General features: G+C 38.7%; 1 protein-coding gene across 9 annotated transcripts in view; it reads right to left on the reverse strand.

The window, feature by feature from the left end:
- Window positions 1-25,476, reverse strand: part of LOC126367591 (neural-cadherin) — a 302,187-nt gene that overhangs the window by 4,359 nt on the left and 272,352 nt on the right. For 6 of the 9 annotated variants that reach the window (XM_050011191.1, XM_050011183.1, XM_050011249.1 and 3 more), the window contains 5 exons: window positions 13,394-13,509; window positions 10,370-10,534; window positions 6,203-6,340; window positions 2,023-5,819; window positions 1,247-1,482 (listed from right to left, as the gene is read on the reverse strand). In XM_050011191.1, coding sequence (XP_049867148.1) covers window positions 1,247-1,482; window positions 2,023-5,819; window positions 6,203-6,340; window positions 10,370-10,534; window positions 13,394-13,509 — 4,452 coding nt within the window. Of the gene's footprint in view, window positions 1-1,246; window positions 1,483-2,022; window positions 5,820-6,202; window positions 6,341-9,006; window positions 9,169-10,369; window positions 10,535-13,393; window positions 13,510-25,476 lie in introns of all 9 variants that reach the window. The other 3 variants (XM_050011199.1, XM_050011210.1, XM_050011219.1) reach the window with 3 other exon arrangements.

Below are 25,476 nucleotides of genomic sequence, written 5' to 3' on the forward strand. Positions count from 1 at the left end.
CATATGTGACGCTTAGTACCCGACCGGAGCGTATCGACAGATTTGCATAATGTTATCGCTGTATGTCCAAAAACCTTAGAAGCTACAGCGACATACGCACAAAAGAATGACTTGAACAAAATACGGATAAGCGGCATTAGACTCGTTTTAATTCTACGTAATTCCGCTTGGGAATTGTATAATTGCCAATCAAAATTACAGACGGACAATACCCTTTTATAGGGACCGTCGTGCAATTAATTTATTTTAGGCTCGTTCATTGGGAAGATTTGTACGAAGGAAATGGCTAATAATAACGCAAGGGACAGGAACGATTTTCAGTTATTCCAATTTCCGATAGATAAAATATCTATATTGGGACGGCTTTGAGAGCCGGGGACATCGATTATCGAATTATACGTAGTGGTGCGCTCAGATAATTGTTTTCATTCAGTCGACAGTATTAGTTACCGATGATTTAACATGTTATTAGTTCAAACAATTTTGTGCCTACCAATGGATTCCAGCGTTATGGGTATTGTACTAAAACAAGGATATTGCTTTATAATGTTAAACATTAATCTACAGATTTACGTCAACAACAGTAATATTATAAAGACGTCTAAAATTACTTTAAACTACGACATGAACAAAGATGAATGACAATGGTAGGGACTTGGATATTTGTTTCCAGCGATAAATGACCTTCGAAACAAATATCTAAGAATGAGAGAAGCATGCAAACAATAAAATGTTGGTGCTCACCTAAAAGCATAAACAAACAGACAATGATAGCTATAATGAAATCCCGTGAGGGCGTGATGATCCCGGAGGCGAGTAGTTCTAGTTCGCAGTCGTGGCCGGTGTATCCGAAGGCGCAGATACAGTCGTAGCGGCGCGCGGGCTCGCGGTCCACACACGAGCCGCCGTGCTGGCATGGGTTGGTCAGGCACTCGTTGACGTTCACGCAGGTGCCGCCTGCTCGCACCGACCCTCCCGGACACCTAAACAGCGCGCGCTTTACCTCTCTGCCAGCCACCGGTTAGCGGCGCGCGCACTGAGCCCCCAAGCATGCACTAACACCGGGCCTCTCAATCTTTCCCGCGATAAATCTTGCCGCGTCTTACTCCTAGATTGAGAAACCCTGCACTAACATATATGCTAACTACTAAATACACAAATAAATACAGCGGTATAGAAATATGAGTGCGACGGTGATTGTGCGATGGGATGGATGGACTAATCGAGCGTTATGTTTGGTGCTCACTCATGATAATGAGGAGGCAGACGAGGATGGCGGCGAGGGCGCCCATGCTCAGCTTGAGCGTGCGGCCCTCCTGCACGAGCTCGCAGTTTTCGCCCCAGAACCCTTCGGGGCAGTGGCAGCGGTAGCCGGGCTCGCGGTTCACGCACGACCCGCCGTTGCGGCACGGGAAGTAGAGACACTCGTTCTTGTCAACGCAACCCTTGCCGTCCGGCGACAATACCAAACCCTCACCGCAACTAGACACCATTCAATATGTTAGCACGGACAAGCCAAGTTTATACTTCGATATAATGATAGACAATTAAAAAAATATTAGATATACTTATTACTTTACATGAATACATAAATTGTGCTTCAAAACAATATAATGAACAACATTAGGTAATATCTTGAAAAACTTATTTGTAAAGCATATAATTATGTTATCATTTTATAATTTAGTGAAGTATTGGATACGTAGGGATACATTATTATTTATTATTATTTATTTATTTATTTATTCATTCATTACAAAAGATATTATAAAATTCTTACATAAAATATAAAAAGAAAATTATAAAAGTAGGATCGAAAACTCAGTGCGCCCATTCAAGTAAATTAAGAATAACAAAATAAAACATTAAATTTTAAAGAAATTGCTGGATAAAACAACTTCATGGAGTTTCTGACTAGTATTAATTAAGATGTCACAAGTTTGTTTTATGACTGGAGTTTAGTTAACAAGTTTCATATTTTATCTTTTTCAAAGAAGAATAAAAGAAGGAAAATATACTCACGTGCATTCGTATTCGTTCCAGAGATCTACGCAGACGAAGGGTTCGGTGCAATGGACGTTGATGCAGGGGCTGTTAGAGGGACAGTTCCGGTCGAGGTTGCGAGCCATTGTGGCCTGACCCCACTGCGTGCCGTTCATTGCGGGCGGTAAGGGCAGGTGCTTGCCTTCCAGTCTGATGTCATCCAAGCAGCCCTTCTGGAAATCGGCATACACTTCAAAAGTCCTTACGCCGGTGTATTCAGCTTTACCACCAGCGTATACGCCCTCTTGTTTGTCCACAAGCAGCCACTGATGTCCCTCGAACGTGAAGGTCTCGTTGTATCTCCTGCCTTCTCCGCCATCAATTTCCAGAGTAGCAGCGCTTCCGTATCTACTCACGCGCGCTATGTGCCATTGGCCGTCGTCAACGGCAACCGAATTCAGCCACACATCTCGCTCTTCCGTACGCAACGAATTAAGGTTAAATCGGAAATGTAATCGAGCATCCTTTACTTCCAGGATGCCGTATTCGCGGTTGTGTTGGTCGCTTACGCGAAACAGTTCTCCGTGAGGTTCGCGTGTTCTGAATCTCAACTGAATCTGGGTGCTAAACCTGTCAGGTTCGAAACTTAGAGCAAACTTCACGTAGCTCTGGGGTCTGAAACTAGTTGGCGTTGTTGGTAAATTACACGAAGGACCAGTCCATCCCGGTTGACATTGACATCTGGCTTCTGAAAAACTTCCAACACAGGTTCCATGCTCCCAACATCTAGAAGTGGTATCAGCTTGATTACAGATTTCTTCCGTTTGTGGACATCCCGCCACCGAGTTTCTAGACAACCCTGGGTGAGCTAAATCGTATAATTTACTGTTGTGTATAAGATTTCGTATACATCCATCGAATCCTTTTCCGATTGGCATGTATTGCCAATGATAATGTGTAGGGTCAAAGTGTTCAATGTACAGGCCTCCGACCTGTAATGGCGAGTTTACATTCAAATATTCGTTAAATGGCGGTATTGTTCCTGTCGCTTGGCATGTCGAGTCATCAAATTCTGGAGGTGTTCCATCTTCCATTTCCTGAATATCAGCGGATTTACAGTAATCAACTATCATTCTTACATTCTCAGTGTTCCAAAATATATCTATTCTATGCCATTCGCCGTCGTCCAAAGATTTTTTAGTCTTAACCCTTAGTTCCAATGTGCCTGAGCCAAAATCAATTAACAACCTTGGGTTTCCTCTTTCAAGTTCTACAGATATGAAATCTGAGACCATTATTTCTTCGGGCTCCGGTGGTACTATTGGTCCATTATATATAAGGACGCCTTCAGATTTCCTGGTAATAAATTCAAAGCTCAAATGAGAACTATCACACATTTCTAAGGCCGGATACCACGCCCATCCTGTTCCTCTGAAGCTCCTTGATGTTTGTTGGCACCTTGGACCAGTATAACCAGGTGGGCAAGAGCAAGTCAATCCGTATTTGCCTTCGATACATCTGCCGCCATTGTAACAAGGAGAGTTACGGCACGTTTCAGCTTGAGTGAAGTTTCTAGCTCCACAGGTACATTCCGCAATTACATCGACACGAACGCCAACAAGGGCTGTTTTGTTTGCATTGACCATATAGGGTAAGTTACTTATGTCCAGAACATTAGTACAAGAACCTTCACACATCTGATTTTCATATAAACATTCATCTATACCGACCATTGTTATATTGATACCCACAGCCCTTTCTATTTCTTCTCTGTGCATTAATACGATTCCATTTAACCTGATTGGTTTATAATAATGGGCGCCATGGGCAGAAAATCTCACATCAGTCACTGGAGGGTGTTTCTTTCTAAGCTGTACGCTAAATACATCAATATTTTCACGTTCAGTGTTCAATAAGTCTGCCAATTTATCTTTAAATTGTTCTAATTTACTTCTTGTGACGCTTAAACCCTTATAATTCCACACTCTAATGAAATCCTCATCAGATATTCCCGATATTCGTATTGATCCAGAATTGATTAAAGCCTCGTGAGATATTTCCTTGACGACCACGGTCACGTTAGCCGGCACGTCTGTTTGTGTATGTTTGCGGTCGTAAACTTTAAACTTAAGATGATATTTTCCTTCGCGTGTTTTATGCTTCATTTGTATCATACCAGTCTCTTCATTTAGTGTGAAGTTTGGATGTTCTGTACTTTCCCAAAAGAACTTTTTATCCGGCAAGTCCCAGTCATCTAGGTCATAAACGTATACTCTTCCTATTTCGGTATCTGGAGCTTGTCCTTGATAGTTGTAAACGAGTATTTCTTTTGAACCCGGTTGCATTTTATTATCGTTCACGTCACCAATTACTACAGTAAGAGTACTGGTTCCAGTCATAGCTGGGTTTCCATGGTCCTTGATTATGATGGGAATCAGGTATTCCTTCTGCTGTTCCCTATCGAACGAGCGCAGTGAAGACACAATAGCCATCCCGTCTCCATTAGCTCCCTTTTGATCTTGTTCAACTTTGAATGATGCTCTAATAATATCATCTGCACCAGGGTCCAGTCTGAATTGGAATGGCGGACCATTACTTTTGGATCTATCATCATCGTCTGTAGCTAAAATTTCAGCTACTTTCTTGGGAGTAATATGCTCTGTTAACACTGGTCTATAATCTTTTAAGAAGGTTGGAGCGTTGTCATTTATGTCTTGAACGATAACAGTCAATGTTGCGGTAGCTGTTCGCGGTGGCACGCCATCATCAATAGCCAGAATTTTAACTTGATGTCGGGGTGTATCTTCTCGATCCAAAGATCTTTGTATGCTAACAGTACCTTCTTGATTAATCGAGAATTGTCGTTTTCTGTCTGAAGACCTGTCGATGGCATATGAAACTTTACTTTTTCCACCTTGATCTGGATCGGTTGCTTTAAATGTTTCCAAACTTTTGCCAACTTCTGCATTTTCGTATACAGACACTTCTATATTAGCTCTTTCAAATTGTGGTTTATTGTCATTTATATCTCTAAGTTTAACTACTACCCACGAATAAGCTACATGATATTTATCGTTGTCATTATCTTCGCCTTTATCATTAACTTGTATTCTAAATCTGAACCCGTTACTTTGTAACTGATCTTCGTAGTCTAAAGGCTGTACAATTTTTAATGAGCCTGTGCCATCATTATTCCTAACCATCGTAAACTTATCAGCACCATATCCACTGTTCTCGATTACTTTATATTGGAATTTATTTGTTTCGTCTTCATCATGAACAGTGACAGTAAGAATAGGCATTTCAGGTAAATTAGTGCCATCAGTTTCATCAACTTCCGTAAACCATTCGTCTTTTGTAAATTGGGGTGGCATATCGTTTATATCTTTGACTCTTATAGAGGCAGTACCTGTACCCTTTAACCCCCCTCCATCCGAAGCTACAATTTGTATAGAATAGTCAGGAGTTCTCTCGCGATCTAAACAACAAACCGCAGTTTTTATAACTCCAGTTTCAGGTTCTATTTCAAAAATAGGGGAGCCCGTTTCTTCTTCGATTACATTTTTCTCTATGGAATACCACAGCTTGGCGTTATTACTTTCAGCCGGGTCATCGTAATCGATTGCGGTCATAGTCATAACAACCATTCCAGCTGTGCCATTTTCGGTCACATTGCCAAAGTAGACCCCTTGAGGGAAAATGGGCGCGTTATCGTTGATGTCTTTAAGGTTAACTTGAACATCAGCATATCCTACGAGACCTTCGCCCCCTTCATCTTGAGCGAATACTGTGAATCTCCATTGCGGCCTCCCATTAGGTTGATCGCGGTCTAGAGGCTGTAAATAAAGTTCTAGATAAAATATCACATCTCGTAATAATACACTTACCTATCTGCATTCAAATAACATTGTAATGTTCAGATTTCTCACAAAACCTCATATAGTTGTGGGAAAATATTACGTGAAAATTCTAGAATTAGTTCTTTGAATCCCCAAAGTGTGATTAACATTCAGCGGACGCTCCAGTTTTCTCGTTACAGAAATATCTGTGTTCAGGTTATGACACAAATGGAACGCAATAAATGTGTGATTGCATTGTGCATGCAAAGCACGCGCCGTCCTGTTGTAGGCTATCTCTGCTCTCTAGTTCATATGTTTACGAAACCTGTTTTCATATGTTCGTGAAATGTGCTTAAATCTAATGAAATTTGAAAGCTTACTTTAAGGACGAATATCTCTCCAGTGGTGCGGTTGATATCGAACTTGCTATTTGCTGGATTGTCCGGGTCAATGCCCTGACCAGTGAGGAAGTACACGATGTTCTGCTGCCTGTCCTTGTCACCATCTGTCGCAGTCACCTGTTATATAACAGTAATATTAATAAAAATCTTGTACTTATTAGAAATTCTCAATCGGAAGTATTATCTTGCATATCCTGATGTTTACGTGTTACTATTCTTACTTGTACTAAATTAATATAGATATAATATTGTGTTATGTAGAAACGTTGAACATCTAATGTAATTGCACATAATGTCTAATACCTTTACACGGGACCGTACCCTAAGTACCCATAAGAGAAGGTATTAAGTTATATTCGAAACTTAGCCTTTGTTTTGTTTAGTAATATTCAATGGGTAACACTCTTGGGAACTATAAGGGAACTACCCCGAGGCTACTTTGTAATGTAATGAATGTTGTATATTGATTGAGCAAACAAAACAAGTAAATTGGAAATAAAATGTATCAACACGTATGTACGTTGCCTCAACAAGTTATACGCAAAATAAACAGGTGCTAAACCATTCGACCGTGACGCTCTCTAACCACGGTGAAATGGTTAACAGTGTACCTAATTATTATTTGATAAATCTAAAGTTGGATCAATACCTGTTAATATGAAGCTTGTTACCTGGACAGTTCGACACTAAACTACTCAAAGTAGCTAGAATATGAATTACTATTTTAGCGACGAGATGCCGCGGAAGTTTGCCGAAGTTATGAACCCGCCAAACACTCCAGATTGTTTGTGGCGGCGGCAGCGGCGTGCGGTGTGCAAGCCGCGCGCTAGGTATTACAAAGTTCCTTCTTTTTAAGTGTCGCACAAAGAAAGTCGCCAGCTTTATGACGTAAAGACGGCAAAGTAAATTGGTCACATGGAGCACTGCAAAACTACATCCAGCAAAATATTACACGAATATTAAAATTACAAAAATCTCAGTCGACATTACGTTGACAACATTTTTATTATCATAATGGAATCGCTTGCACAAAGAAAGCTTTTAAGTGTATAGAGTGTCCAATTACGGAGCACTGGTAGGAGCAGGAGAAATGAAGAGGGTCGACGTTTGCGTAATTACGCGGATCATTTGCGAATCTTCCTTCAATTATAAAAAAGCTTATCACTACAAGCGTCTGACGACGAAGGCTTTGCGCTCATTGTGAACGACATTTTATATAATTGAGTATATAAAAATGTCAAGGAAAGCTATTTTTGTGCCACTTTTATTGCCTCTGGTTCGGGAGTCTAGTTTGCCTTTTCATTTTATCCTTATTAAGATGTTTATGTATTATGAATGTCGGAATATTAGAGTTAGTTCAACACATCGTTATGCAAATGAGACGTAACATACTTAGCTCAAGATTAGAAAATTATCACTTCGCTTTTCAATAGCACTTAAAAATCACCATATTTTTTTTTAATTTTGTCTCAAGAAATACCTACAAATCTATGTATAGCGGTTATTATAGGCTTATTTTAATATTAATGTCTGAAATCTATTGACCAAGCCGAGGATTTCAATATGTTACTTACAATAGTTAAGTTAAGTAATAATTATCATTATCCGCCTCCATATTCAAGTTCGGTGTTACCATTTAGTGCTAATAAGAAGTAGAATTATAAATTATTTAAAACAATATTGTACCGAGGTATCCACCTATTTAAAGATCTTAGTAATTTAGGTATTTACTACCTCTCTAATAATACAAAGTTTAGAACAAAGGCGAAGTTTCTTGAATTAGGGACGTTTAAAATTAAATTAAAATAGATTTAGGAAAAGCTAAAAATAATGGTTCTACATATATTACAATAAAGTGTGTACAGTAATAATGGGAAAGTCTGAAGGCTCCATTCGAAGATAAACGTGCATTTATTTGAATTACTTAGAAGCGCACACGTCAAACCAAATACCAAGTAATAACTACTCAAAGCGCATGTTAGTTAATTAAATACTTACCAAGCTTTAAAGCATCGGCAGAGTTTCTAATTAGGAGCATTATATTACCTCATATTATGTAGTACAAAGAGATCGTTGCCTCACTACGTACATTGTCCGTAATACTTATTAACTACCATCTGTTCTACTTTATATAAAAAGACCTTGTTACATAGTTGCCTTTGTCGTCGGCTAAAATGATTAACGAACTTAAATAAGTAACGAAGCCATCATTCAGTGAGTGGATTGATCATCCATTCGCTCAGTAATCAAAGAACGGATGATAGTTTAATACTATTGATTATACAGAATCTCGTTAGTGGAGGAGGCTCGAACATTCAAACAACTGGGTTGGCTGTTAGCCCAGACTGTTCCACCAAGTGGATTGAAGTATGCTAGATGCCCGTTTCGATTGAGGAAGGTAGGCTTTCAGGTTCAGTAACGGAACAAAAATTTAAATAAAAATAAAGGAATATGGAAGGATATCAGAGAAAATAATAGAGATAAAGAAATTATAAAAGAAACCATATTTAACATTAATTGCGTTCTGATTCGGTTCTATGAACGTGTGAGCTTTGAAACGAAAGAACAAATCTGATACCTAGTTGTAGTTAACTTTTATAACATCCAGTGAATATGAACCGTTATTATTAATACTTACTAGTCTAAAATTTTAATTTAAATTTATTCATTTATATCAGACAACACAATAGTCCATAGATGCGTATTTAAATAATAACCTTAATAACTCGCCACCATCACTAAAAAAAAAACTAAATAAAAATATTAAAAATAAAAAAAAAAACCTGTATCAAGGAATGGGGAAAGGGGCCGGTTTCTTCTAGCGCCTGCGTGACGTACTGGCTACGCGTGAACCGCGGCGGTAGATCGTTGACGTCGAGCACGCGCACCACCACGCGCGTAGAGTTCTCGTTGCGCCCGTCGGATGCCACCAACACCAGCTCGTACTGCGCACACGCATACTTTAGCAAACCATGCTGCTACATGCATACTTACGTGATCGAAAACAGTCTGATCTTGGAAGTAATCGAAGAAATAAAATTAACATCTAAATAAAATAGGAGGGAAGGGAAATAATAAAACACAAAAATGAAAATTACTGTTTTCTCCAATATTTCAGTCTAATCTACTCGAGATACATTAGCAATTCTGGCCCATAAAAGTGATTTGGCACGATAAGCCGCGACACAATTTCACTGCCCGTTGTACGCAGAAGCTAGCGGCAATAAATCATATCGATACCGCAAGTTTTATTTTTGCCGGTTTGTTTTATACGAATTTATGTAATTATCTCTTGAAAAGCAACACAGAAAATGTTTTAGCGAAGGCCAACCACGGATTAATCGCACTGGGAGCACAGAAGTTAATTTATGCGGCGCGAAGAACTTTACTTTTGGGGTTGGTGTAATAATTGAAAAGTACAACTTTGAACGCGTGCTCGCGGCGAACTCGCGCCCACTCCACGCAGTTCTCGTCATTATCGTTACAAAAATGGAAAAAGTCGGGTTTTACTTTAAAATTTATTCAAAAATGCTTCGATCGCTTCTGTGGTTTCAAATGTTTGAAGAACATTATCATAGCGGTCTCTGTATTACGCGAACCAGTGAACTTTCGTCGTTTGTGTAAGAAAACTTTGCACCGAACGGACGATTTCGACGTGAATACTTATTTATCATCATAATGACGTTGACGGACGATTAAACATAAATGGAAATGTGTTTAGGAAAATGTTGGAAAGGTACTTGTGTATAAGTGTATTTATGAACATAAAGCTCTTGTTTTAAATAAAAAATGTGGTTGCTGAAATAAGAAAACAATTAGACAGTGCAGCCCGTAGCGGTGCTCTCCGACGAAGGCACTCCTCGCTGTAAAGTTGCAGACCCGCAATAAACAAGTTGGATGCAAATACAACGACATAAAAAACAACAACGACAACAAGACGAACACTAGCAGCGCAACAAAAACAAGACTACGACGAAATAAAACATTTCTACAGTGCCACAAACGTAACGCGTTCATGCCATGCAAAATCGAACAAAATATAACGGTCAACTGGAGATCTTATCACTCCAAGCGATTCTTTTTTGTGACCATGCGGTTTGAGGGTCCAATAAAGAATCGTATGTGAGTGCGTGGTCTGGGGCGGACCTGTAGGACACGTTTTGGTAGGTTGCGGTCGTCCTCCTCAGTGATCTGCGTACGGTAGGTGGGCCGCTCGAACACGGGTGGGTTGTCGTTCACGTCCTTCACGTGGATCACCACCGTCGTGTAGTTCTCCTTCAAGTTGTCCGACGCGGCCAGCTTCAGCTCGTACTGTCACCCAACACAACGTCAGTACAAGGCTAACAGCTACCTACGTACACCACAATGCTAAAGCAGTCGACTGCCATCATTTTTAAAATACCTACCTATTTAATTTAAAAATTGAACCCAATTTTTGTTTTACCGACTGCGGAAATTGTTGTAAATAATAAAAGTTACCTCTCCTGGATTTCGTTATTACGTTATTACGGTGCCCTTCATAATTCGAAAAGTTCTTAATTTACATTGACCGTAATTAACTTTCATAATTCGTCCGAAATAACTGGAAATAAAAATGTGATCTTAAAAAATGGTCGTTTCTGAAGTGAAAGCAAATAATGAAGTAGGTAATTTATTTTTAGCTGTCGTTGTTGCACGAAAATATATTTTATCCGGGCTGTAAAAAGAAGCGCGTAGTATGTATACTTTGAGGGCGTTATTAGCCAGATGGGTTCAGCTCGCGATGTAATTGAAACCAAAAATTTTCCGCGTCAACAATTGCCTTTCAAAATAGAGAGCGAGTGTTGCGACCCCGGGGAATTATTGGTGTCATCTGTCAGTGTCGGCAAGTAATTTCCTCAGCCGGGTGGGAAATGTTTGTTTCAAAAGTCATCTCACGCATATTATACAAGTTAGAGTGCTGCAATTTTCATCAGACAGCGTAGAGTTGTTTCGATTTCCCTAAACGGCGGAGTTAAAAACGTAATAAATTGCCCCACCATAGACATAGAGTGCTGAATTAGACAAGTCCGCGTATGAAGAGTACGAGTGCCTAGCTATTAGGGAAGCCTTTAGCCACAGGTGAGACTAGGTTGTGGGTTAATGAATACCGAGGAAAATCCTGGTTTACTCATAGAGCCGAGAGAGCTTAGGCAGGTCCGCTATACGGGCTTGTAGGCGGTGTTTCCAGTTTGTTTAGTAGCATGTAGGTGCCTTACCAGTTGAAAGGGGCTGCACAATAAACAAGAAAGGCTTATTAGGCAAGGGCTATTTACGTTTATTTATGGGTTTTAATCGTTTAATTTCAAAATTATTGAGAATGCCGTCATAATTCACCATCAGCAGGTTATATTTCAGCGTCGGGATGTAGGTACTTTGCATTCGAGAGAGGATTCTCCAACGATTAACGGCAAGAGGCGCTCGGGGTAAACTGGTTTACGTCCATTAAAGCTTCGTGAGAATCTGCAGTTTAATAGCGATACAGCCTTGAAGCAAACTACGTCGGCTCGTTTAAATGGGCATTAAAGATTAAATTATTTATCTCGGGAAAGTTCGATGAAAGTTGGTAACAAAGAGGCTCTCTGGAAGCGCTGCGCAGTCCGCAGTCGCCTCAGCTCGCAGCGGGCTTAACTGAAACTCGCCTATGGGCAAAGAGAGTAAAACTCTTTTGTTTCAACATTTAACGCTGTTTATTTTAACGCGATGTTCAAAGGGTGATTAATCCTCCTTTAACCCAACCCATCTCTATTCTAAATTAGAAATTGCGAATTTAAAATATTCTTAAAATATTTTAAGGAAATGGAAAACGTATTGCAGCTATTTGTTTGAACAAGGCGTATTCAACGGTCTGTAATCAAATCGAATACGTACTTAATGGTATAGTTTAAATATTTAATTGATTTTATGTAAAGTAGTCAATAAATTAGTGGAATGCTATAATACATTTTGGCCGAATATTTACGTATTTTGTAGTACATTACTAATTATTCAATTTGAAAAAGGATCTGCACATAACACACGTCTCTATATTTTTATTTATTTATTTATTCATTTATATCAGACAACACAATAGTCCATAGATGGTTAGTTAAGAGTGTGAGTAACAATTCAACTTATAGCTATGTTAGTATTTATTAGTAGCTAAAACAAATTACGTTATTATGAATATTTATTTAACATTATTTATTATTTCCTATCGCCACCTGTATCCAGTGATGCTGGATGGGACAATCAAACCGAGCCGCTATCATTTTAAAACCGACGACGCGTTTCTAAATTCGTGGCTAACTTTGCAAACTGACGTATCTGCAATATTTTGCTAAAATAATTTGTGTCTTATTGACAATAGCAAAAGGAGCAAATTAGATTCGCCAGAAATTTTAGATATGTCAGTTAGCGACGTTAGCGACGAATTGTTGCTTGGGGCTTAAAACCCCGTAGGTACAGGCGGAAAAAGTCCACGAGAGCTTTTAAATACACAATGTAGTTAGAACGGTTTTGGTTTCGATTTGTTACCGCGTTTATTCTGCACTCGGCGCTATCAACCTTATCAAGGCACATGGGGCCTATTTATCATAAAAAATAAAACTTCGTTTGTTTCAAAATTGCTATGTAAACATTTTCTTCTTCGTATAAGAAAAATCGAATTCATTGTCTAATGAAATTCTCAATGTGCCCTTTCCAGTAGAAAAAGTAAAAAAAAACTGTCAAACCTGAGTTATTAAACTCAGGTTTGACTTTAATAGACGTTGCTTTGCGGGGCCAATACAGAGTATATACGTCCAGGACGGGCTTTATTAAAAACAAAGTGCATAATATACATGGGACGACATTTTGCATTGTCATACTCGGCACATGTTGTTGTTCCGATGTTATTGGCTGTCAGTGTCATAGAGTCACCAGGTGTGAATGCAATGTGCTCACTATTGCTACCCATTTTCCAGAAAAATGTACCAACAATAAATAAGTCGGGAAATATGAATATCAACACCAGACAATACAGCTACCTATATTGACTAGATGACGGAACATTTGACTTTTTGATTTTAGAACTAGTTTGGCAGTCGATATATTTCTGCTGAACCTATCCGTATAGTCGAGTTCAATACAAAGTGATAGTTGACAGTGTCGCATGCAAATAAAGGTGCTTACCCGTTTTCTGGTTTCGTAGTCGAGAGCGCCCGCCACATATATCGCGCCGGTCATATTCTTGACGGCGAAGGCGCCGCCTATGTTCCCGCTCGTGATCTCGTATCGAATACGCGACGCTGCAATAAAAATAAGCATTGTAAACACAAGGTGCACGGCACACGAATAAATATGATAAACTTGTCATAAAAATACAGTGTCAACAATAAGGTTAACCGAGTAGGAAAGAGAAATAGGCTTAGTATCTTCATAGAATGAGTGACAAGTCTACATCATCTAGTCTTTTGTGATTTTTCAAAAAGGCGTTAAAGAAGTTTTCACTAAAGTCAACGATAAGCCTCTTATAGCAGTTCTATTATTTGCGGGATAAGTTCGTGAAAGGGAATCACAAAGTCACCAACAAGTGGTGAAAAGGGCTAATTGTTTTTATTGCTATTTACACAGTGAACATATACATTTCATGTATACCTACAGGTATTCATCAGAGCTGTTAAACACAGAAACGATGGCATTATAGGATTATCTTCAAATGACTGGTTTCGTATTGCGCTTCTCGTTTTCGACTGACAGTCAAAGTTGAAAGCAGATATAAAGATAGGAAACTTAAATGACAGTACAATTATAATAACAATGCATACTTAAAGTAAATGACTATAGGGATATCGATGATTGAATATTACTGTCTCAGGTGTACGTCATGCATATCTACAGTCTAGATAGTCAGATAGGGACTAATACCAAAGATTCAAGAGAAATGTGTCAGATCCGCAGCAAATGGAAATCCGTAGTCTCTGTCTCTGTTTACTCCTACGGGAAATTGACGAGAGTTTCAGAATGAACCGTTTGTTGAATAAATAATTTTAACAGCTAATAAGTAAGTATAGTGGAAAGTTTTTAGAGCAAGACTTGAGATATTATTTGGTTTCGACAGATAAGAGCATTGATGTATAATATGGTAAGAGACATTTGAAGATTCTAAAACGATTTTGTGTAATATCTCTGAATAGCATATAATATAATAATTCTGAATATGCAACTTTAAAAACACTTTTTTTAAAATGGTAATGTAGTACCGAGCTTGTGGTGTTGTAATGATCTGTTTTCAAATATTTATTCAATATCGATTCTTAACCCGTACAATTCTATCTCGCAAATTCATTCTTTGATTGTTAGAAGAATTTGAAGATAAGTAAATAAAGGTAAAAACAAGTATCAAATAAAATGCGATACTGCAAAATAAGCCAAGTAAATATCAAGTAAAATGCCTGCCATGTAAATTCTATTTGTTACGGGGATAACTCACTGAACGTGATATTCGTAAAATAGAACTTTCAATAATAACGCTAAAACTTCACGTCTCGCGTCACACTGACAGCATGAAATATCATACCACTTTCCATTACCGTAGGTACTCATAAATTGAGAAGCGCGAATAAAAAGACCTATAGAAAACCCTAAGATTTACGACATCTTTCCTCACAGATTTACCTGTATCATGTGAACTAAATATATAATAATTTTGCTAGGTATACATTTACAGAAAACACAACTCTCTAGCCAAACTCTATGATTTCGATTTGTACCCGAGATGCAATATCAACTTGTGTAATTTCGAATAGTACTATACAGTATACCTACCTACCGTCGTACCTAGTAGAGGTACCAGTTAAAACTTTCTGTATGACTTGGGGAGGCTGGGCTGGAGACCGGAAAGGGTTTTCCGTTTATCTCGCTTAAATAGTAAGTAATTGGATTTCTATTATAAGTAATGGTCACAGTTTGTAGATAAGAAGCCGGCGAGTTAGATGGGGCCGAGATGGGCTATGATTGTCAGAAGATTGCTTTCATTTCGGGCGGGTCCGTAATCTCAGGGCGCTTTTTTTGTAAGTCAAAGGCTGATGTGTATTATCTCATTACGACGGGAAGGCAGTGTAAGTAGTGTACGTAACGGAGCTATAAGGACGGCAATATAGAGGCCACGTTGCGTCCTAAAAGGATGAAGGAAAACCACAAAAACTTGTCCGTCATCATCAAAAACTTGATTCGCAATAACGAGCACGTACATTCAAGGCTTTTTGGGGATGGACTACATAATCTACCTCATAAGGAATATTTATTAACGCGAAGCAGATTATTCTTAAATAAATAATGTTAAGTAATTTAATTCTTTATCTCACACTAAGCTACTTTATTGCAGGAAGTTTATGAAAACCGTTGCACATTTATAAGTAATTTAATTACCCAGTAAGTAAAGTGTATTATAATTATCTCGTAATACACAATATTATTTGAATATGATCTAATGTTACGAACTTAAAACATAATGGAAGATTGTAAAAGAGAAACATATTATATTTTACGCGTCACAGAAACAGGTGTGCTAACCTGATCGGATACTTTGTTGATCCCATGGGATCTAAACTTGCGTGCGACCCTTAGATATAAAATATTTTATGAAGTTTATATAAGAAAAAACTTCTGCCATTCTTTGTGTTATACGTGTAATTCAAAAAGAAATATTATCACGATAGAACATTAAATAAAGTTAACGTAATGAAGTATTGTACCATTATTCTTTACTAAGGCGGGTTAGACCATTTTGTTTTTGTGGATTATGCAAACACAAGTGATCCCGATCTGGTGTTCGAGGCAAAGTTCCCATCGTACAAGGGTGTGAACGTCTAATCAAATTATCCTTTGAACACACGGGTAAACCAATAATGATAGATTGGACCGAAGGTTGCTCTCCTATTGGGGATTTGCCATTGAACCTTTCCATTATAAATGGGTTTCATTACCGACAGCAGCGCCTTGGGAGTAAGATTAAACTTTAAAATTACAGTTACGCAAGGGTCTGGATTTTCGATGCCATTTTAAAGTTTTATTCGCCACAAAGATTCATAATATTATAATTTTGTTGATCCGAGACTAGCTAAGAAGATGATAGAAGAAAAAAAGTGATGTTAAACTAGTACCTATTTCACGATTCCAAATACCAAGGCTTTGTAAAACAAGAACGGCGGACGTGCTAAAAAAAACGCAGTGTCGACTTCGTCTGTCAGCCGTGTAAAAAAGGTGATGCGTGTTACGTATACAGTTTCACACGACGCGACGTTATGCTACGGGCTCGGGTTCGGGCGGTACGAGCGATGCTCCAAGTAATCCATGCGTACAAACGTACCTAATCGCCGGCACACGACGGAGAATGCATACCATATTCTCAGACTAATTGGCCAATAAAGCAGCCTCTACGCCACCCCTTCTACCCGGATTTCATTTCACAAACCTCGAGTACGGCGCCTATGGGTAACTAAATTGTCCTTTGTGTAAATTATTTTTCCTTATGAGCATTTATGAAAGATTTCCTTAGACTTAAATGTTTTTTTGTCACGTACCCGTTTTAATTCTACCTATTAGATACTGTTCGGTTCGGTATGTAATAGTGAAATTCTGGCGATTTAAATCGTGAACGCCACAAATTCGCGTCAAAACTTTAGTTGGTGCAAGTGCCTAACAAACTTGATGGTAGTTGCGGTTATCTGTGGAGCAAGTCTGGAGGCAACTAAATCTCGATCGAGTGAGTGCACGCCGTAAATCGAGACAGCTTAATGACCTGGCTAATGGTCGATGGCTGAAGGCCTCTTTTGTCATAGCCCCCCGTAGTCGCTCACTCCACTATTAAAAGCCTGTATATGATCGCTATTAATATAAACCTGACTTAGCGAGGAACGCTTTTATGGCCATCGAGGGAATTTTGAGATACTACATGTGATAAACATTCTGCATATTATTTAGTCAAAAGTAGATATTTTCATAATTTTAGGTTATTTCACTGAGGTGGGCTTAGGATACAAGTTAGATTTACATTTGGTATTGAATTCCTAAGATAGATGTGAAGAGATGAACAACCAACAGATACGTCTCTTTTGAGAAGATTAGATTACAATGAAGTATAAACCCTTAAAAATGTGTGTTCGAACCGGCTCTACTACGTCTCGAATATAACGGAGGGTGAAAAAAAGTGTGATAAACAATTTCCTCTATTGTAAAAGTAAAAATTTTAAAAATAAATCTATCCTTGGCCATTTGAAAAGATTTTAAAATTGATTCGTGGAACGACTTCAGACCACCGTTCTATTTTAATTGCCATTTGTCAGAGGAATAGATGATAGTCATAAATTGTGCCATAGACATCAAAATATACGATTTTTCTTTCATTGAATGGAATGGAGTATTCAATAAAGCAGGCACGGCGACGGCCCGTGCGGTAAATCACCAACTGTGTCCCGTTGAATTGGGCCTCCACTTCTCAGGTTTGTTCCTGCCCCTTCTTTATCTAAAATATGTCCTGCACATTCTTTCACCACAATAATTCCTCTAAAGATGGACAATTCAAATTTTCTCTAATCCAAATAGAATATAGGTAAATACCCCTTTTGAGATTGAAATTATCCCTCGCTCGAGAGTTAAATAGATATTACAGCAATATGGCCCCGATATTTCTTCCGTAGCCTCCGTGAAAAGCAGGATGATTTAGCGATAAATAAAGCGGCCTTATTCGGACAGCGAGGTGTAATGCGGTTTATAAAGGATAACAAAATATCCTTTCACTGAGAGAATTATAGCATTTTGATGCTAAAACAAGCTTACCGGAAAATCTGTACTGTACTGGATCATAATTCAACTCAGCAACGAATAATATGAAGTTGTTTTATAAGTAGGTACCTACGCTATCGCAAGAGGTTAAAATATTTTTCAGCAATTCAAATATTATTAAGTGCTTCATATTAAACAGCAGCACCAAGCAAACGCAATGCGGTAAGTACCTAAACTAACCTAACGCATAATGTACGTCGCGCACCGAGATAAGCGGAGTATAAAAAAGTAAAGCGTAGGGATTTCTTGGGCATTTCACAGACAGGTCGCAAGACAAGGGAGTCATTTAGAGGACGGAAATTGCAGATGGTGAGGTAGGTTTACGTCGAAACGAGTCTTCGGTCAAATGTCACTGGCAATGAACAACGTGACCCGGCCGTTCCCTGGAGCCTTCTAATTTGTCGACGCCGAGCCAACCTCTCTAGATCACTTCCTCATTGGAGATATGTAATACAGTTGTCAATATATTGTGCTGTCACTTGTCGCTTTAATAAGAAATACGTAGGTACGCATGAATCTACCCCTTTAAGTGATGTTGTAAAGCAATAAAATATGGTTCGCATCATAAAATACCCATAGGGTTGACTGAAAGTGCCTACTATAGTTTTGCATATGCACCATTTACGTAACTCCCACTATTTTTTTCATCAGCGTGACATGCTCTCAAAAAACAGCCTTTAAAGTGAAGTCCATACAAAAAGTACCAGTGCGAGTCTGAAGCTCGCATTTCATTAGGCGAAAAATGAATGCGGAAAACGAGCAGCGAAACGTTTTTCTGCCGTATAAAGCGGGCCTGCGAGACTTAAATGCTCTCCATAAGGGAGGGATGAGGATTCAGAGAATTCTCTCGATATAAATTGGAAGACGGATAGAGTTGGCTCCAAATCTGGGAGACGCGGAGGATCATCTATCACAATTTATCCCAGTCCAAACAGACAATAAAAGATTGTCTCGGACTCATTACGGGAGTATTGGAGCGGGCTGGGAGGCGTGACGCAGCCGCTGCCACCACGGATAGTTAACTTGCGATTACCCACCCGCGCCGCCGCCGCGATTTGTCCCGCGTTGTGCTCCGTTGATACACCCGATTTACCTTCAAATTATGCACTTTATAACCAGAGATATTGTCTAAGTTGATCTAAGTTGTTGAGTTGCTTATCTAACGCCATACTGTATTTATACTCTTTCATGAATATTTTGCATCTATAATGTTTGCTGCTTGCTTGCTGTTTATATTGCTTACTTTGTGAGGCTGTCCTTTGTTTGGTAATCACCTTTCAGGCTTGAATCACCTAATTGTCTGAAAAAGTAAGATAATTCTGTGCTTCGGAGGGCACGTTAAGAAGTTGGTACCGGCTATTAGCCGTAAAAACACATCCATCAACCCGCAATGGAGCAGCGTGGTGAAATATGATCCATACCTCCTCCGCTTGATTGAGGGGAGGCCTGTGCCCAGCAGTGGGACGTATATAAGCTGTTTATGTATGTTAATGCTTACTGAAAATCTAAAAGTACTTGTTCTTTATCTACTCAATTAAGTGTATATAAACTCAGTCGGAAAACCTTTTGTAAAAATCATAAATATGAAACGTAAAATGTGCATAATGAAAGTAAGTATTGACAATTCACTCAGAGTTCCCACTACGGCCGTTATAGATACAATATCTACATTTTCCGGCTGGAAGCTGGCCAAATGCCAGTGAAAAACGCACGGCGCGTGTTTACACGTTACGTAAGTAATGTTAGCACGTAGCAGCACTAAGCTCCGCAGTCTACGCCACAGTACGCAATTCTCAAAACAAACACTTCATTTGTCTACTTTAACAAACATATTTTAGCCGCGAAGTGTTTCGGAACATCGCTGCGAAAACACGTCACACATTATTTTACAACGTCAATTATGTCATGCAATAATACGGGATGTTTTGTTAACAAAACCAGAATATTATTATTATATACGAACAAATACGAGATACGTAAATTTTATTATAATTATTTGATTTCATATTGCTTTTATAGGAGCAGTAAAAAAACATAACGCGTTCGGCTGGATCATTTCTGGCATGCCATAAAATTCGAGAGTAGGAGTATCCAACGCTTCTAGCACAATGTAACGGCTTCTGTGGTCTCGAGGTTGAGCGATCCCAAGGTCCCGGTATCGAATCCCGGTGGGGACATATCACGAAAATCACTTTGTTATTCCTCCCTAGTAAGGTATGGATGTTACAGGTTGATCACCGATTTTCTGAAAATAAGATGATCCGTGCTTCGGAAAGTACGTTAAGCGGTTCGCCCGGTTACTACTTACTGATGTAAGTACGTAGCCGTTACAGAGCTATGTTAGGGGCCTTTGGCGGCTCAATAATAACCCTGGCAGCGGAGTTGATGATCTATTGGTAATCCACAAGATAAAAAAGAAGCTTGATGGGCCATAATATGGGCGATGATCAGCTGATTACCTGATCACGGTTCAAGACATCCGTCTTAGCACTTCATATGAAAACTGGCTGCAAGTTGTCTTCGAATTATTTGTGACTCCATCCATGCTATTGGCATAGACTAAGGAATAATACTACGTATAGAACGGCAACTCTCCGCTCCCCACCAGCGTCGAGCTAGGTTTACCTCATCCCCCCTCGAACATAGTTTAGGCTTGAATCGTATGGTGTCAGACATCACACACACAGATGCGCGTGTACGATAATGTCAATGTGTAGTGTTTGTGTAAAACGGCGTTTGAATGTATGAAGTGTCCGAGGTGTGCTATTGAATACGGGCATAATAAATTCATGTACTGTATGTATTTTTTATAAAACTCCATCGTAATAGTTGAGTATATAAACTTATATACGGACCTAGAGATAACACGCGAGGCGAAGGAATTAGCAAAATCAATTTAAACACTGCCAGGGGGATGTAAACAAAGCTTATATATTAATTATGAATTAATTTACATGGGATATAATACGCAGTCGACGTAAGAACCTTTAGAAGTGCCTTTATTAAAAGTTACTGGTTATGGAGTCAATTACTTTCATAGTACCACTTAAAGGGGTGGCCGGTCGTTTCTAGTAATAGGTCAGTTATTTTTATGATGATACACGATACGTAAGTAGGTAATTAAAAGTCCTTACCGCGAATGAGATACCTACTGTGTATTAGTTTCGTCAGACAACCCACGAAGATGGGCGTCCATTTTCCAAGATATCATACAAATATAACTGAACAAACCGCGTAATCTGTAGAACAATAAGGTAGTAATTGTGCTGTTATCTTTGTTGTGTATATTTTAAGCTGCTTCGTGTATATGTCGTGGCCAGATCGTAGAACTGATCATTTCATGATGTGTTCGACCATTTCATGAAATGGTCATATTTAATGAAATACCCAACTTAAGTTAAACATATCGTTGAAAAGCCAACGTTTAATGATATTTCAATCAACGTTTGGCCATAACGTTAATGTAGGCGGTGTCCATGCTATGTGGTGTTATAAAAATGCGAATAGTCGATTAATTTCTTAGGTTCAAAATTATGTACCTAATCGATATGGAAAATTGTACAATTACATAGATTCATCGATTATAATATCAATCAAGTTTTAAATATAATCGACACCAGCGCCACTACTGGTGGATAATGTTACTAATTTTACGTCGTATATGTGCAATATTTGATTAGATTTGAAAAAACCCAAAACCTGCTTCTAGGTACTCCTATAGGCCTCCCGTTATCGATCTGAGTACGACGTACGTACAAAGTGGACTCAACCAGATTAAACTGGAAAAAATATTTAGCAAAAGCTTTTGGTGTTGTGTACTCATACATAACTATTTATTTCTAAATAACATAACTGTTTTTGTAAAATTTTATTAAAGTTTATCTTATGTTATTTAGTAATACAAAGTTCTGATACAATAACCAAAGTTTTGCTAAATATTTTTTCAATGTGGTTCAAAGTAAATATCAAAACAAATCAAATATTCTTTATTGCATACATACGAGAAATATCTACAACCGACCCAATGTAGAGAAGTTCGTAAAAGTTTGTTTCCTAAAATAACCTAACCTCTGGTATGATGGTCGTGCATGATATAGAGATCACGCCAAGGTACCTACTACAGAGTTGTTTAATAAATTGAATTTCAAAGACTAACAATATGCCAATGAAAGAAATAGCGTTGTAATAAGTTAGTATTTGTAGACATTTCGTTTTTATTCACGTTTCAAGTACCTACATTTGCAAACTTTCAAGCTAACTACACGAGTACTCAAGTTTGCAAGCTCGAACGGTTGACGATATAGGAAAAAGGAATTATTAAAGTTCAAATTTCCATGAAAAAGTTTCTAATGGACTGTTTACTTATCGTTTCTGAGCCTGTTTCCCTATTTACGAATATAAATTGGTATAACTCTCACACGTTAGATCTATACGGGTGGGCGGCACACTATTTGCAGTTCCTCATGGCATTAGGCTCTCGCTGGAGACACAATTATGATGCAAGATATCTAGTGGTAGATTAATTCACAAAACCCACATAAAACGCACGCCTATTTCGCGTAGGGTTATGTAGAAAATATTATCATTATTTACAATTTCCTTGCTTCTACTTACTGTAAGTAGTGTAGTTAGTACGTAGGCGTTACATGAATACTGTTAGGGTTGCTGAGTTGATCAACTACAATTTCCATTACTTTAATCGCGATATATCTACTTAGGTATTTTGCTTCTTCCTGGCCTGTATTAGTGGTAAACCGAAATGAGAACTGCAAAGCAATTACTAAAGTCATATTACAAAGGATTTCGTCGTACAACTTAAATGTATTAAGGAAACTACTAAGTGAAGCGACTATCTTGTTTATTCCAAAACGAGCGTCGATTTATCTTTGTAATCTTGGTAGAAGGCAACAAATTTGGTCGGGTTCGGAACATCGCTCAAATCTTGTTAAAATTCGGGCGACAAGATTAGCGAGTCCCGTGTAAACAAGGGCTATGTTATCGGACCATCGAATGACACCCAGAGTGCCGAAGCCACTCCATACATTATGCATGACTGACTACCCACTGTCTTTTCTACAAAAGACGAGCTTTACTTAGGCAACTAACTATAAAACAAACTTTACGTAAAAACAACTAAAGAAGAAACAAAAAATGTATCTGCAGGTTAACATCGCTCGCGTATCGCGTCAGACGGTAATGTTGACTTTTTTTACAAGTTGCTCATGGTAAATAGATACTGACAGCGAAAAAGCAACTTTAAAGAGATCTATATTCATTTTCATTTTATCAAGAAAAAGTCCGTTGAGAGAAATTTTCTATCCATCTGGAAATATTTCTCAACCGCAATTACGTGAAATGATTAAAGGTTGAATTAAATTATCTATTAAGTCTGTACCTATTTACAATTTCAAAACATAATTAATTCTGAACGAATAGAGAGCAACGGTAGGTAAGGTAATATATTAGAAGGAGTTTATTGCGAACGTAATCTAAGGATTTCCATGTAAATCTGTGTAGCTCTTACGGAGGACTTTAATAGTCCTCTAAATGCCTCTGAGCCGAGGCGAGCGGCCGGAAAAGAACAGTCTTGTAATTTACTGGCACGAGTTTGGAAAATATGCCTACGTTGCAGGGATTACTCCTATTTACATTTTTAAACCTGCTCTAAGACCCGTGATTAGCACTCACGTGGTTCCCTCCATTATGTAGACAGAGTCAGGCATAAAAGGTCGTCGAGGGAGTAAACATGTATGGTTAAATCTTCATCACTGTTACAGTCTTAAATTACATGTTGTTTTTGTACTTTCCATAGAAATAACCTAAAATAAAATTACTAAAACTTTTAGGCTTTTGCCAAAAAATATAATCACAGAATTCATATCGCGATGTTATAAATCAAGTACGAAGTGTAAAAACCAGTGGTGCCTCGGTAAGTAGGTCCTAAATCAGGAGAGATCGAGCGTGTAGGGCCTATTTAAATTCAAGCGAGATGTGTGAAGGAAGGCTTGGTGATTTATGGGACCCTCCGTGTGGTGCCATTGTAAAAGTTTAAATATGAGAAGCTTCTGGAAGCTGATGTCAGCGTTATCAGCGGACAGGGCAGCCTAATGCGCGCGCTCAGCCGACGACGTGATTCCATTACTCAACGCGCCGCGCAACAAACAAATTCGTGTCCTCAATCTATTGGCTTTCAATTTGAAGACGCCATATCACGGCACGAGAGTGAGTTAACGGTAGCTTTTTGGCTGACAGTTCGAAAAATCGGACACCGTCCGCCCGTCAGATTCTCTATCCATTCATTTGTCTATCCCAGCTTTGTGAAAATTGGCAAAGTATTAAAGATACACTCTCAGCGCGGGTCTGTTGACTGTTCATCTATTTGTCATATCTGCCGATTGAAGGTCCATATAAGTCGAGAATCTTCTTCTTCTATCGTATGGGTTGTGAGGTGGGTTACCGGCCTCATCAGTCGAGTATAAGAAGCAGCAAAAGCTGATGTGGGTGTTATCGGGCGGATTGGACTTCCTAATACTTGTGCTCAGTCAACGACGTGATTACATTACTCAAAGTGTCGCGCTACAAACAAATTCGTATCTCGTAACCATTATTAGCTTTAAGCTTTACGGCTGACATAACAGCAAAAAGCTGTCTGGCGTCCTAAAATATGGGTTTGTTCTGTATTATTTTTGACAATATTGTTATTTTATTGTATTGTGTATTACAATTAATACACCGACCGACAATGACTGGATAATTACGATGAACGTGAACATTTTATTTACCTGTACATTTAAAAAAACTCTCTTCAATGCTCATTAATTAATTGAAAAAGATGTATAATGGGTGTTATGATAGACGTTGGATCAATGTTCATTTCTTGTCTGCGTTTGAAGTTTCCTATTCGAAAAGCTAACAAAGCCGAGGAAAATTTTAAATGAGTTTCGAATTTATGAGAGCAGCTTGTCGGTGATGAAATTTAGAGCCGGCAGGCAAAATCTAATAGTAGGGATAGATAACCAGTGATAAAAAATATACGATATGTACAGCTGCAGCTCTCTATGCTTGTCTAGTACGAAAAGAGCAAATTGGGTACGTAGACCTACGTTACTGAGGCGAACACCAGTAAAACACAGTGCAAGGTGAACAGTGCGTCTGCGACCATCAAATGGGCTCTACTGGTGTATATTTTCGCGGGAGTGATGGGTGCAAAGCACGAGCGGCACGCCGCCGCCGCGCTGAATTATTCACGACTCTTGGAAGTGTTAAGGCGTGTGCGCAAACACCCTAATATTCGTTTAATATTTATATTATTACCACACCCGCAAGCAATCCGAGTAAATACAACATTCCCTTGCAAACGACGGTAAACAAACTTGTCTTACTATGTAATGCACTCTTTAGATTATAACCTTGGTATAACATGGGAATTA

This window comes from Pectinophora gossypiella, chromosome 1, assembly GCF_024362695.1.
Source record: "Pectinophora gossypiella chromosome 1, ilPecGoss1.1, whole genome shotgun sequence".
NCBI lineage: Eukaryota > Metazoa > Arthropoda > Insecta > Lepidoptera > Gelechiidae > Pectinophora > Pectinophora gossypiella.